At 52.0% G+C, this 12,104-nt stretch overlaps 4 protein-coding genes across 4 annotated transcripts; 2 read left to right on the forward strand and 2 right to left on the reverse strand.

Moving 5' to 3' along the window:
* Nucleotides 1-177: 177 nt before the first annotated feature.
* Nucleotides 178-1,365, reverse strand: GCG54_00009273 (putative solute carrier family 35 member; the record flags this gene model as incomplete). The annotated part of the gene is made up of 1 exon (XM_045409221.1): nt 178-1,365. One exon carries the CDS (start codon nt 1,363-1,365, stop codon nt 178-180), a length of 1,188 nt encoding a protein of 395 aa, XP_045256466.1.
* A 4,560-nt stretch (nt 1,366-5,925) lies between these two features.
* GCG54_00009274 (uncharacterized protein) lies at nt 5,926-6,194 on the forward strand (the record flags this gene model as incomplete). Its single annotated transcript, XM_045409222.1, has 2 exons — nt 5,926-6,070; nt 6,160-6,194. 2 exons carry the CDS (start codon nt 5,926-5,928, stop codon nt 6,192-6,194), a joined length of 180 nt encoding a protein of 59 aa, XP_045256467.1.
* A 177-nt stretch (nt 6,195-6,371) lies between these two features.
* Nucleotides 6,372-7,466, forward strand: GCG54_00009275 (uncharacterized protein; the record flags this gene model as incomplete). Its single annotated transcript, XM_045409223.1, has 3 exons — nt 6,372-6,576; nt 6,665-7,095; nt 7,158-7,466. Coding segments are annotated over 3 exons (945 nt in total), but the record flags the coding sequence as incomplete, so codon positions are not given.
* Nucleotides 7,467-8,325: 859 nt separating this feature from the next.
* Nucleotides 8,326-9,020, reverse strand: GCG54_00009276 (uncharacterized protein; the record flags this gene model as incomplete). Its single annotated transcript, XM_045409224.1, has 2 exons — nt 8,326-8,877; nt 8,946-9,020. 2 exons carry the CDS (start codon nt 9,018-9,020, stop codon nt 8,326-8,328), a joined length of 627 nt encoding a protein of 208 aa, XP_045256469.1.
* Between the last annotated feature and the right edge of the window lie 3,084 nt (nt 9,021-12,104).

Genomic DNA, 12,104 nt, shown 5'->3' on the forward strand with positions numbered 1-12,104 from the left:
TCATATCCAAGCTGAGCAGATGAAAGGAGATCGTCTTCGCCGTCTGAACATAAACCAGGGCCAAGACATCTGTCTCGGCATTCAACTGTCGTCAAATGCCCCTGCATTAAAACCGTAACTCTTGTCGAAACAACCCCTTCAACCCCTGGATACGTCACTCGAGAGCGACAGCACTCTTTAAGCAAACTGCCCCGCGGAAGCAGCAAGCTGTCTCTTTCGTGCGGCGTTGATGGCCTTGAGCTTCGCAGTGCCCAGACCAGCAACACCGTCCTCCTGGGCGTCGCCGAGCCAAGGTTTCTTTGAATCGCCCAACATGCTACCAGCGAGGAAGTACGCGATTTGGCCGAGGATGATGAGCACAAAAGCAATGGGGTACATCCAGTGGATGGTGTAGCCAAAGACGTTGACGCCGATGATGATACCCCAGAAGTTGCCCGTGAGCAGCGAGATGTTGTAAAAGGCTGCACTGGCCATGCGCAACAGCACAGGCACCAAGCTGTAGAACAGGCAGAGGGCCAGAGTATAGCCGACCAAGTATCCTGCAGCGGCGCCGTCCCACGTCGCCTCTTGGAAGGACTGACGGTCGAAAATGGCAGCTTGCACGCCGTTGATACACATTCCCCACATGCCCATGAAAGCGAGAACCTCATAGACGGGACGCTTGCTGACGAACCACTCCTCAGTGACGTTGGTGACACCGTAAAGCGTGGCGCCCAGCAGAGCGAAGAGATCACCCTTCAACAGATCGACACCAGGACCGCCGTTGGAACCGGTGATGTGGTCAGAGGCCAGAAGGACACCGCATCCGCCGATGGCGACGATGATACCAAGGATCTGGAAGATCTTGTAGCGCACCTTCAGAAGGGTGAAGGAGAGGATGATCACGATGACAATGGCCCAAAAGTTGAGCAGCTGAGCTGACAAGATGTTGGTGTAGCGGTAGGCCAGAACCGTGAAGTAGTTGCCCTCAACATCAAGGAACGAGAGGATGAAGTACTTCCAGCCGTCCTTAAGCAAAATCTTGGCCCACCTCTTCACACCATAGTGCCAGATGGTAATGGGAAAGTAGATGAGGAAGAGGAGGATGTAGTTGAAGACAGTCTGGAAGGCCGGGATCGAAACACCGTTGGTGGACAGGAGGTTGGTGAAGGTGTTCGTCGAGGTGATGCACAGGGCGAGGATCTGGCCGATGACAAGGACGATCCAGAAGTCGACGGTGGTGAAGTAGCTCCACCAGTGGACTTTTTGCGCTTCGATGTTCTGCAGACCCTGGTTGACCAGCTCAGACTCGTCGATGCCACCGGTGATCTGTGTCGTCGTCACCGGGGAGTGGTCGAGGTTCTTGGGGGTGTCTTCGGCGGCCATCGTGGGCAATGGTTCGTAGGCGTGTCTCTCTCGTTGAGGATCGGAGGTTCTGGTGGTGGTGAAAGGCAATCGCGAGAGCGGTAGCGACAGTACGGACTCGATTCGTGAGGCAACGCCTGGCATACAATCTGGCGATGCGGTCAGCCGCTGTCGCACACAATATGAGAGGGTGCTATCTCATTTCGTTTGACATACCTACGTACAAGCTCGGTCAAACGATGTCGTTCGCGCGACAGGTCTCAGTCCTCAATTGAGATGTATTGTCGCGGTAAGTGGTGGTTCACGTGAATAACACTGCTATTCAGTCTTTCTCGTCCCCTGGCAGCAAGCGCAAAGACTCAAAGTCGCCTGCTGGTGATTCTATCTTGCGATAGAACGGCACATAGACCGATGCGCCGGGAAGTGGTAGTTGAAGAAGTCGGCCGAGATGGCGCGCAACATATGATTGTCGTCCAAGAGCTTTGGAGCTGGTGGTGTTGTGAGCAGACTACAGGAGACAGCGATGGCCTGTCTTCCTTTGGGCAGCGCGTGACGGAACTGGTCGCAATCGAGACCGGCGCAAAACTCTCAGTCGCAAGAGGAGGGGGACCAGAGGTGGTGAGAGGTGAGGCTAGACGGCGACGGGAGGAATTTATCGAGGTGACATCCCAGCATCAGCCAACAAAAAAGAAAAGGGAAAAAACTTTCAGGTGCTAGGGGAGCTTGCGCTATCCATTATCGCTAACTGCAAGGTATCGCGCCAGTGACAGGGAGGAAGGTGGGGAGCTTCTTCAGTTGCCACGAGGGTTGGGTGGTCTGCATGTGACGTTCCGCACGCCTGACTGGCCAGCCACTGTGAACTGGCCCGGACCAACACACCGCAACCGGCCCTGGAAGGCGGAACCGGCCGACTCCCCCTCCTCCAGTGGACGGTGCGCCGGCGAACCTGCCCTTCAGAGACCAACATCCCCGTCCATCACCCAGTCCGCCGCGTTCTGGCTCGCTCAAGGAGGGGCACCTGGTCCGTGTTAGTGCCCTTTTGGCAGGCGTTAAGGTCCGATGGTGGGGGCCGCAGTGGGCGGCAGCCGCGGGGTCCCAAATCCTTCCTCGCATCCCTTGCGAATCCTCCCGACCTCCAATATCCCGACGGCGCGGCGTGATCCAACGTGGCGTCGAAAGCTGAAAACTCCAAAGTCAACCACCAGGTTGGGTCGGTGTTGATTGGCTGAAATTCTGAGGTTTCCCGCCTGGATGGCTCAGGTTGGGTAATGTGGCTGCGATAGCTGCACATACGCCAAGACCTTAGTTGAGCTGGCGTGAGTTGCATGTTGTGTATTGCGATTTCAAGGTCCTCAGTATGTCATTCACATCATTCATACAATCAAACCAGCTTGTTCAACGTGAAATATGACTCGAGGAGCGTGGAAACGTCTCGCGTCTAGTGAGGCGGTTCATGAGCAACGGAGCTGACACAGTTGACAGGCTGCTAGAAGTGGCGGATGTAGAGAACCCGGGCCACGTATTCTGCAAAGCTCAAGCCTTGCCTATTCTCCTTGAATGCTGGCTGGGACTATGGAAATGTTCTCAGTGTTGCGTCTGTGATCACAATCCTAAGAAACACGAAGCCCATCCTCAATCGCATTTCCCTCCCGAGATGCTGTACTCGAAAATCTCTTCGAAAGCTGAACCAGTGCAAAAGTGAGAGCAAACACCAGTAGTAGCCCAAACCCCGCAGACAGAATAATCCACAGTCTCTTGACAAACACCCAATCCGTCGGTAGATAAATGATCAAAAGGTGCATAGTGTGCACGGCCAACGCAAAAACCCAGTATATTGCGGAGTTCAGTTGGCCTTGCCATTCATCCATAGCAAGACCAAATAGAATGATTGCATGACCCGCAAAAAGATAACTCAGGATGGCCAGGAAGAAAACTCCTTTAATCCTGAACAAGTAATCTATTGGCATCCAAAGTCCCAATAAGCCCAATTCAGTTCCACGAAGGAACGTTTCTGTTGCGTAGCCAAACAAGCCGAAGGTATGCCCACAAAGCACAACAAAGCTCGAAGCCAAATACGGCAGCATCCACTTCCCTTTGACATCTGAATGTGGATCCGTCAATGTTGTCGAGAGCTCTAGGCGACTTGTTCTGTAGCTGTCATGGGTGTATTGCTGGGTGAGCTGTTGCGGCCTATCTTGTGCTTCAGAAGAGCGTGATCTTCTGTAGCTGCCCGCTACATCCAGAGAATGGCTTTGGATAGTCGACTCAGCAGCCCCTAAGATTTGATTTGGGGAGGAGTTTGTGGTCGAGGCGAAATTACCAAGCATAGTGCTCAGCGGGGCAGCCAGCAGTAAGATCGGAAGTATTTGGCCAAACTCCCATCGCGTATTATTGGCCATAATATTTTCTCCTTCGACTTCAATTTCATCATTCCAGAAGGGAGAAGGTTCGCGACCGGAAAGCTTTTCATAATGCCACTCCTCAACAAGGGACCGCTTAAGTTTTGAAGTTCCCCAAAGTAAAATGACTAACAACCAATATTGCTAAACAGTAACATATCAGCTCGTATATAAAACACAATATGAAACTGCGTCAATACCTCTAATAACATGGAGTTCAGCAGTATTGTTTGTTTTTGCATAGCTATTACCACTGCTGATGCAGGTCTTTTGATGACCGTCGTCCACACATGTAGACTGGAATGGGGCTCGATGAAAGAAGAACTACTAGCGCTGGGGATAGGACTGCTATCTAATCTCTTGGAAAGATCATGGAGGTACTTGCTGATGGGTCGTATAATTATTCGATGCAGGACGCTGGAAGTGCGTGTCGATAACTTGATTACCCTGGAGATGAAGCTAAATATCAGGAGCGTGAGAGATATAATCGTTTCCTGGAACGCAATTGAACGTGTGAAAGGGACTGTGGTAGAACTGTCGTAAGTTCTTTGAGAGTAAAGTGCCTTCCCACATTTGATTGAGAAAAAGCATACCGCAGGCATTTTTGGATAGGCGGCAGTGTTGTCACGTGCAGCAGTGTCGTCTCGTGTTGTTTCCTCAATAGAACTCCGCCAGTTGAAGAATGATGTCGGTATCATTGCCGTCACAAGCATTATCAGTAACAAAAACATCAAAGATAGCCGCACATACTTCTCTCGTGAATGAACCTGCAGATACCTTCGGAGAGAAGTCAAGGCAGAAAGGTGAGTGATGCTCGAGAACCATGCAAGATAGACGATCAGTTGCCAGTGGTGAGAGGACATATTCTCATCTAGGCAGATGAAACCTCCTGTAAGAACGCTTATGCCGGTTATGATTTGAATGTCGCACATGTTGCTGATGGCCTACGTAAAAGAATTAGCTTTCAATACTTGCACTCAAATTGTAGGGCCTTACTCGGTCAAAGCTACGTTGGTAATAAGCGGAATGACGAGTCCAGAACTCGGTAGGTGAATCCGGACACTGTCGGAGAATCTTTTTCGTAGTCTGTCTTACAAATGTAAGGAGCTGAACGTCAATAGTGTTCGGCTTCCAGTAGTCTGGACTACTTCTACTTCCTCCAGAAGACTCTTCGTTTTGCTGTCCATGTTGGAGACTGGCCTGATCGGAGCGAATGCTTTCTCTTGGAGGGGGAGGGAGAATGGGGTCGAATGCGACTAGGTAGTGGATGAAGAGGAGAAACAACACGAGATAGGCTGTTCCTACGAAACCAATGACGACCTATTTCAAGGAGATAAGCAATTATATCCATCTAACCTGCGTCCAGCGAACGAGGCTGCTCCGGTAGCTTGCCCTGGGACTTACTCCTGTTCCTGCGATGTCGCTATTCAATTCTGGGGCCGAATAGTTATAAGAGCAGTCGACAGCGGGGCAAAAGTTGGACATGACTATTGATCAGAGGAATCTTCCATAAAGAGCAGTCTTCAACTCTGGAATCAGGGTATCAAGGCTAGCGTACTTGAAAATTTGGGCCAACCTCAACTTTTTATGGCTCACACGTTCTGCAAAGGCTACGTGTTTTAGAGAGCAAGTAAGAAAGGGAGATTTTTGTGCGACAAAGTCTTTCCTCATGTATATGACCACCTCTTGTACTTCACGTATGTCACCTTCCCAGGAATAGCGACGCACAAACTTATTGGCTGAGGCTAACCGCCATGTTTCATACGGTAGAACAGACTGACGGCATTTGTGTTCACCCAGCCGGAAAAACACGTCTCTTGCAGGACGATAAGAGAAAAATAAGCAGTCAAAAATTCAGTAAGCACAAGTACTGGGGAAAAGATCATCGATCGTCAGCTAAGCCTCGAGTGATATCACTCGAAAGCTTTTGTCAAACAATATGGTGACCTAGCCGTCCATTGTTGAGGGAAGCATCATGCGTCTGTCTTGCTTGGATATTTGATCTCACTACTCAGGTTGTTTTATTTTTATGCATCCTTTGTTATCAACATCATGGGTTTGTGAGATTGTGATTGATCCCGAGGCAGTGTCTTGTAAGTTAAACACCAACTATCGCGATGAGTGGCCGAGGTGAATGGGATCATAAGAATAGAAACAACCAGTTATGTGGAGTTTTAGAGGGATGGACTTGGAGAACTCGAAGTCCACGTACCTTGAGAACGATGGTCCGCGCCTCTATGATAGAAATATGCCCATCTACAGCAGAGCTGGTGGGTCAACCTTGAAGTCTTTGCCATCAGATAACCAGAGACCATCTACGTTTGCAAGTGTGACATGATAAGTGGACGAATTTTTGATTGATAAATAGATAAGAAAGTACATCGTGACAAAACCAATGTTAAAAAAAAACCACGAGGCCCTCAACTTCCACCTCTCAGCGTAGGACTTTGAGCACCGCCCAAGATGGCAAACTCCACGCACAGTCTGATCGCACCACATCCTTTTCTGCGCGTTTCAGACCTTCCATCGTCATCACCATTCTCCTCCCCTTCCTCGTCCTCGTCGTCGACAATCTCAATATCTTCAAACGATGGAGAAGAAAATGACAATCATCACGAGAAATTAGAGCAATGCGATGTCATCCTCAACAGCTCCTCGTCAGACATCTCCGCCGAGGCAAAAGCTCTCGCCGTACTCAAGGCCTTCCGCGAGCATCTCCCGGAGGACGGTCTGGAGAATTTCATAGACGATATCCTTGCTTGCGCCAAGTCAGGCGGCATGCTCTATATGCAACAGCTCGGCGTCCACTTGCTCACAGCCATTCTCATTCCCTGTAAGTCAGACAAACCATCTTCTCTACGAGAATGCTTCACCACTACCAAACTACCATTCTCAGATGACTGATGATTTGTCCAACTCAGTTAAACTCCTAAGCCTCGGACCGCCCTCTCTACAACACAGACACGACCTCCTCGGCTCCGTGTCCAAATACGCCAACGGGATCAAGCACCAAAGCGAAACCAGTCTTGCCCGCGACGGCCACCGTTGTGTCTACACCGGCAACATCGATATCCACCGCGTACAAGACGAGCTCGAGCCCGAGACCGAGCCAGTAGCTTATACTGCGTCACGCCATGTACTGCCTTACGGGCTAAAAGACCACACTGAGGACACACCCCGAGAAACCGAGGCGAAAAGAGCCATCTGGTGGTCCATACACCGGTACTTCCCCGCCTTGGCCGGCAAAATCGACGGTTCGAGTATTGACCAGCCGGCTAACGTCCTCACTCTGAACGGGAGCGTGTCCTCCGACTTTGGAGAGTGTCACTTGGCGTTCAAACCGCTTCCGACGGTATATCTACCTTCTCTTCATCCACGAGCCATCCGATCCCGAAGCTGACCCCTATAATGCAGGAGAATGAGTACGAAGTCGTCGTTCTGGGGCGCATATCGTCAGGCTACCCATTTAACACCGGCTACCTCATGACGAAGATGGTCCTCTCAGCCCACAACGCGCTTGAACTTCCAGATCGCGACTTCCTGGATATGCATCACCGCGTGGCGAGGATTCTGAGCGAGACCGATATTGTTGAAGAAATTGAGAGCCGGCGGGATCGGCGGGATACTGAAAATTTATACGCGAGGTCTCCGACGGATGGAGCTCACATCTTTCCGTTGATGCTGACTTGTCTGAGCAATTTGTTAAAAGATTTCAGACTATAGACTCGCCAAGCGCCAACACCTCGAGGCGGTTCTGCATATACAAGATGGGCATCACAGACGCCCTCACGGTGAACGGGTCTCGACCGGGTATGAATCAGTCGCATACTGCCATTCCATTTTGACTGCATGCGGGTCGAACACCGTTATACATTACATAAGAAACGAAAAGGCACAAAAGCCCATGACTTCATATCAACTCTTTCCCATGTTCCACAAGTCTCCAAAGAGGTGTGTGTACGTGTACGGCAGTTTAAGCTTCCACAGCCCCAGGGATCCCAACCCTCAGCCATCCATCTCACCTCCAGCCCACCACCAATTGACGCAAACCCGTTGATAAGAAAGGAAGGTTGAAGCCCAAACGCAAACCGGACGGATGTCGTCAGCAGCGGGAAACTTCGCCCGTCATCTTGGCATCGGCCGGCACCTGCTGCGCCATCAAGGCTTGAAGGGAAAAGGTTGTGAGTTTGCCCCCCGCGCCCGCATTGATTCAGTTCCCTTTACCCCTCTCCCGAAGTAAATCCCCGAGTGGCTGCAGAGGCCGCCCAGACAATCGGCATGCCAAATTTGTCCCTCGTATCACAAGTCGGTCAGGAAGAAGGAAGGGCTGCTGATTCTTGATGTGTTCAATTAAATATATACCTCCTGTTTCCTAACAAGGTGCTGCGGCCGTGGCAACAACAGAACAGGTCGTGATCATGACGAAACTTTTTTGGTGTTTCCTGTCCAATTCGCAATTCGCATTAAGTCTAGAACGTTCAATTGTAGAAATCATCCAATACATCCCAAGTCTTGCTGCGCTAGAAACGAAAACCCCCTTTCCCTGTCCAATCTGGACATCCCCTCCACACGCTGAAAGCGCTTAGAGGGCGGCAACGATACCGAACAGAGCGGCAACGGCAACACCGCCAACAGCAGCAGTAGCCTGGCCGGCGGCACCGGTAGCAGAGGCAGTAGCGCTGGCACCGGTGCCGGTAGCGGAGGCAGAGGGAGTGCGGCTGCCGGAGAGGGTGGTGCTGGAAGCAGTGGCGTTGCGGGAGGCGGAGGCGGCAACGGAGGCAGCAGAGGAAGCGGCTGAGGCAACGGAAGAAGCGACAGAGGCGGCGGAGGTGATGGCAGCGGAGGCAGAGGCGCTGACGGAGGCCGCGGCAGAAGAGAGAGCGCCGGCAGCGGAGGAAGCGGCGGAGGCGGCAGAGCCGGTAGGCTTGGCGGAGCCGCTGGCGGTGGCCAGGAACTTCTGGCAAGCGGCGGCGGCAGCGGCCTGGGCCTTACCCAGGTCGGCGGAGCTGCAGGCGGAGAGCAGGCAGGGAGCGGCGACGGGGACGAGGGCCTCCTGCTTGTCGGAGGCGCACTGGCAGGCAGTGTCGGTCAGGGCGCAGCCAACCTTGGGGATGGCATCGCGAAGGCAGGGGATCTATGGCAAGGTTGTTAGTCGAGTTGTTGTTTACAACAAGAGGATCGTTGCTGGGAGGAGCGACGTACGGCGCAGTCAGGCTGTCCGGAGAAGTCCTGGGCGGCAACGAGGCCGGCGGCGAGGAGGGCGAGAGAGAACTTCATTTTGATCTGTGTTGTAAGACGTGATAGTCGAAAGGCGAGATTCGGCAGGTACGATGATGAAGTTGTACAGACGGACGGTCGACGTTGGGATTAGGATGCGTGACGTGAAAAAGAATTCAGAGAAGTCGAGGAACGGGAAGGGGGTGATAAATATGCGCTTCCACCTCTCAAGCCACCACTTTCACGTACGGAGAACCCCTGCCGAGACCTGCCCATCTCCAAAGACTAAGACCAGGAGGGCTCGCTGGTCCAATTCCCAATTCTGCTGGGCTCGCAAAGCTTATCCCAGGTATGCGCGCCGACAGCCCGCGCCGTCATTGGGGGAAGTGGATGGTGGAGAGGGTGTGCAAGGTAGCTCGTCACGCTTGTTTGGTTTAGCCAGGCGTTAGCTTTGCATTTCTGCTGGGGTCGTCGCCAGCGGCACCACAGAGCTACTGAGCTAGACCTGGACGACTCGCGGTTCAACTGGTCCAGCCGGGGTGGTGGCCAGGAACATGCAACCTTGATTCTGGGTTGCCGACCAAAACGAGACGGGCAACTGGGGAAAAAACTTCCACCCAGCACATTAGGGTGACATCCAATTGACTCGACGGGCTCCTGGAAGCACTTGGCTGATGGAACGCCACAGAAGTGTTTTCCTCCTTCTCGAGTCGCAAATAAAGAAGGCCGCGCTTCATATGTCATGTCTTGGGTATCGTTTAGAGCTGATCTGCAGGTCCCAGACAGGACGGACGGCTTGCTCGTCGGGAGGAACAAATAACAACGGGCAATTGGCATCGGCCGTGCGGTATGGTTGGATGACAGGTGCTCAGGGAACGTGCCAGCAGCTCAACGGACGCGTTGAAGAGGCTTGCCGGTGGCTTGCAGCTGTGCTGAGACACCCGTATCGACGCCTCACTCGAGCTAGGTGCTAGTACAAGTAAGTAATCTTTGCCACACCCCAGCGGAAAATTACGTACGGATTGAACGTGCCGTCGTAGAGCGTGATTTGATTTCAGGTGTCCTCGCCGAATCGCGGCGCCGTTACGGTAGCAGCAGTTGCTGAGAGGTGGGAGATGGAGACGGAGATGCTCTGACTGCCGGCCAGGTTGGCATGACATGGCGCGTTGGAGGTGACAAGGGTGGCGGCACTGTCCACCTCAACGAGAAGGAAGAGGGAAGAGCTGCACCGAGCGCCAACCTGTTCAAGAAGGACGAAAGGGACCCACGACTAAACATCTGATTGAACCAATTTAAACAGAGTTTCGCGTTCGAGGTAATGACTTCCTTGTCAAACAAGAAGCAACAGCAATCTGCTCTGCAGCGCCGACCACCGGACAACCCGGCCTACCAGATGGAGACTTTAATCATACACGGAAAAGGTTAAAAAAAACAAAAACATTGAACCTTGGGAACCGCCTTATCATTCGGGTGTTTTTCTTCTCCTCTGTCTCACACAGCCTGAGGCGGAAGAAATCTTCAACTGATACTCTTACTCAATTGAGTTGTTGACCAAGGCCAGGAGAAACCCGATTTCTATGAATAACACCACCCGTCAACATCACCTGTGACCCAAGACTCTCCTCTCACCCCAGGAATTGTTCCTGCATCACTCTGCCGATCGCTGCTGCGCGCATTCTCCACCCGACACGAGCTCTGATCCTCGCTCGTTGGCTGGGAACTGCCACCCTGCAGGCGGGCGCCGCCTGTGTGTGCCTGGGCCCTTGGGAGACCTTGTCACCTTGCGGCTCCCCGCAACAAACACAACCATCCCCGACATGACAGACGTTCCCCCCGGCATGGACGCCCTTTTCTCCGTCTCCGTCCTCACTGCAATTTCAGCGAGCCAGACCCGGAGCTCCACAATTCTCCCACGCTCTCACATGTGCGGGCGTGGTTGCGTTGGTTGGCTGAATCCAGTTTCTTCTCCAACGTTCCCCGGGAGCCTTCGGGCCTTCGTCTCCGGGAGAAGCTCACGATCCGTTCAAACTCATGAGTTGTGAAGCTGCAGGACTGAGGCCACCGGATGTGATATCAAGAGCGTGATCAAACCGCTTCCAAAGATCAATTAATTCAGAATTAAAAGAGTAACTTAACAAAGTCCTTACTCATCTCCCACAATTCAGGGGCCCTCTCTAGAGGGAGGTCAAATCCAGAAACAACGCCTCCTATGGACCCATCGCGCCAGCTCACTCATTCGCAGGCGCGATTCTATAGCTCTCGCTGCCCGTTCTCAACTGACCTTTGGAGATCAATTTCCAGGGATCGACGTGAAACTTGACGCTAGGTTTGCGTTGTGGGTGGTCGACGCGAGGAATAATGAAAAAGCTTGTAGAGTCCCTTTTAACCCGCACTGAATGCTTCGGTGCCTGTTAGTGCTAGAATTGGAATTTCTCAAAGGAAATGACAGTTCAAGCTGCTCACCAAATTTATTGTTTTACCACTCCTCACGAAGGCGAGAGATCTCAATTGCTTAAAGCATAGCCTTTCTCAGCTTTATAAGTGATACACCGTCGCCCACGGAGGACACCAGCCCTGCTTTGAGCAGTTTCAAACGAATCGGACTGTTTAGAGAAGCTTCGGTGAGTTGATTGTTTGAAACACCGCTAGATTTACACACTGAAACCCTTCTTCTTATTATTGTCCTTATTGTTATCCTTATCGTCGTCGTCCTTGTCGTCGTCGTCCTTGTCGTCGTCGTTATCCTAATTGTCCTTGTTTTGATCATTGTTTCTGCTCTTGTCTTATATATTATAAGTAATCTCTGAAACGAATTCCGGGCTATGATGTAAACCTACATTGAATAAGTAAGCTGTGGGCTGAGAAGGGCTATTCAGCCTTTGGGGGTGATAAGATAAAAACAGGGTACTTTACGTCCATGTAAGGTGAATCAGCAGCTGCTGAGTGGACGAACTCGCCTCCTCTCATTGTCGTCAATTGCAGCTCGTGGTCTGGGTATCGGCATGGTACAAGCGAATGACTTGCCTAGCTGGACGTAATTCTCCATTGATCACGCTGCCTTTGGTCTCTGTCAGCCGGCATTTACGTGCCAAGCACATGCCTCAACCTCATAACTAAATGGATCACCTCCGACTTCAGCCGCTG

This window comes from Colletotrichum gloeosporioides (genome assembly GCF_011800055.1).
Source record: "Colletotrichum gloeosporioides strain Lc1 chromosome Unknown consensus_117, whole genome shotgun sequence".
In the NCBI taxonomy this organism is placed as follows: Eukaryota; Fungi; Ascomycota; class Sordariomycetes; order Glomerellales; family Glomerellaceae; genus Colletotrichum; species Colletotrichum gloeosporioides.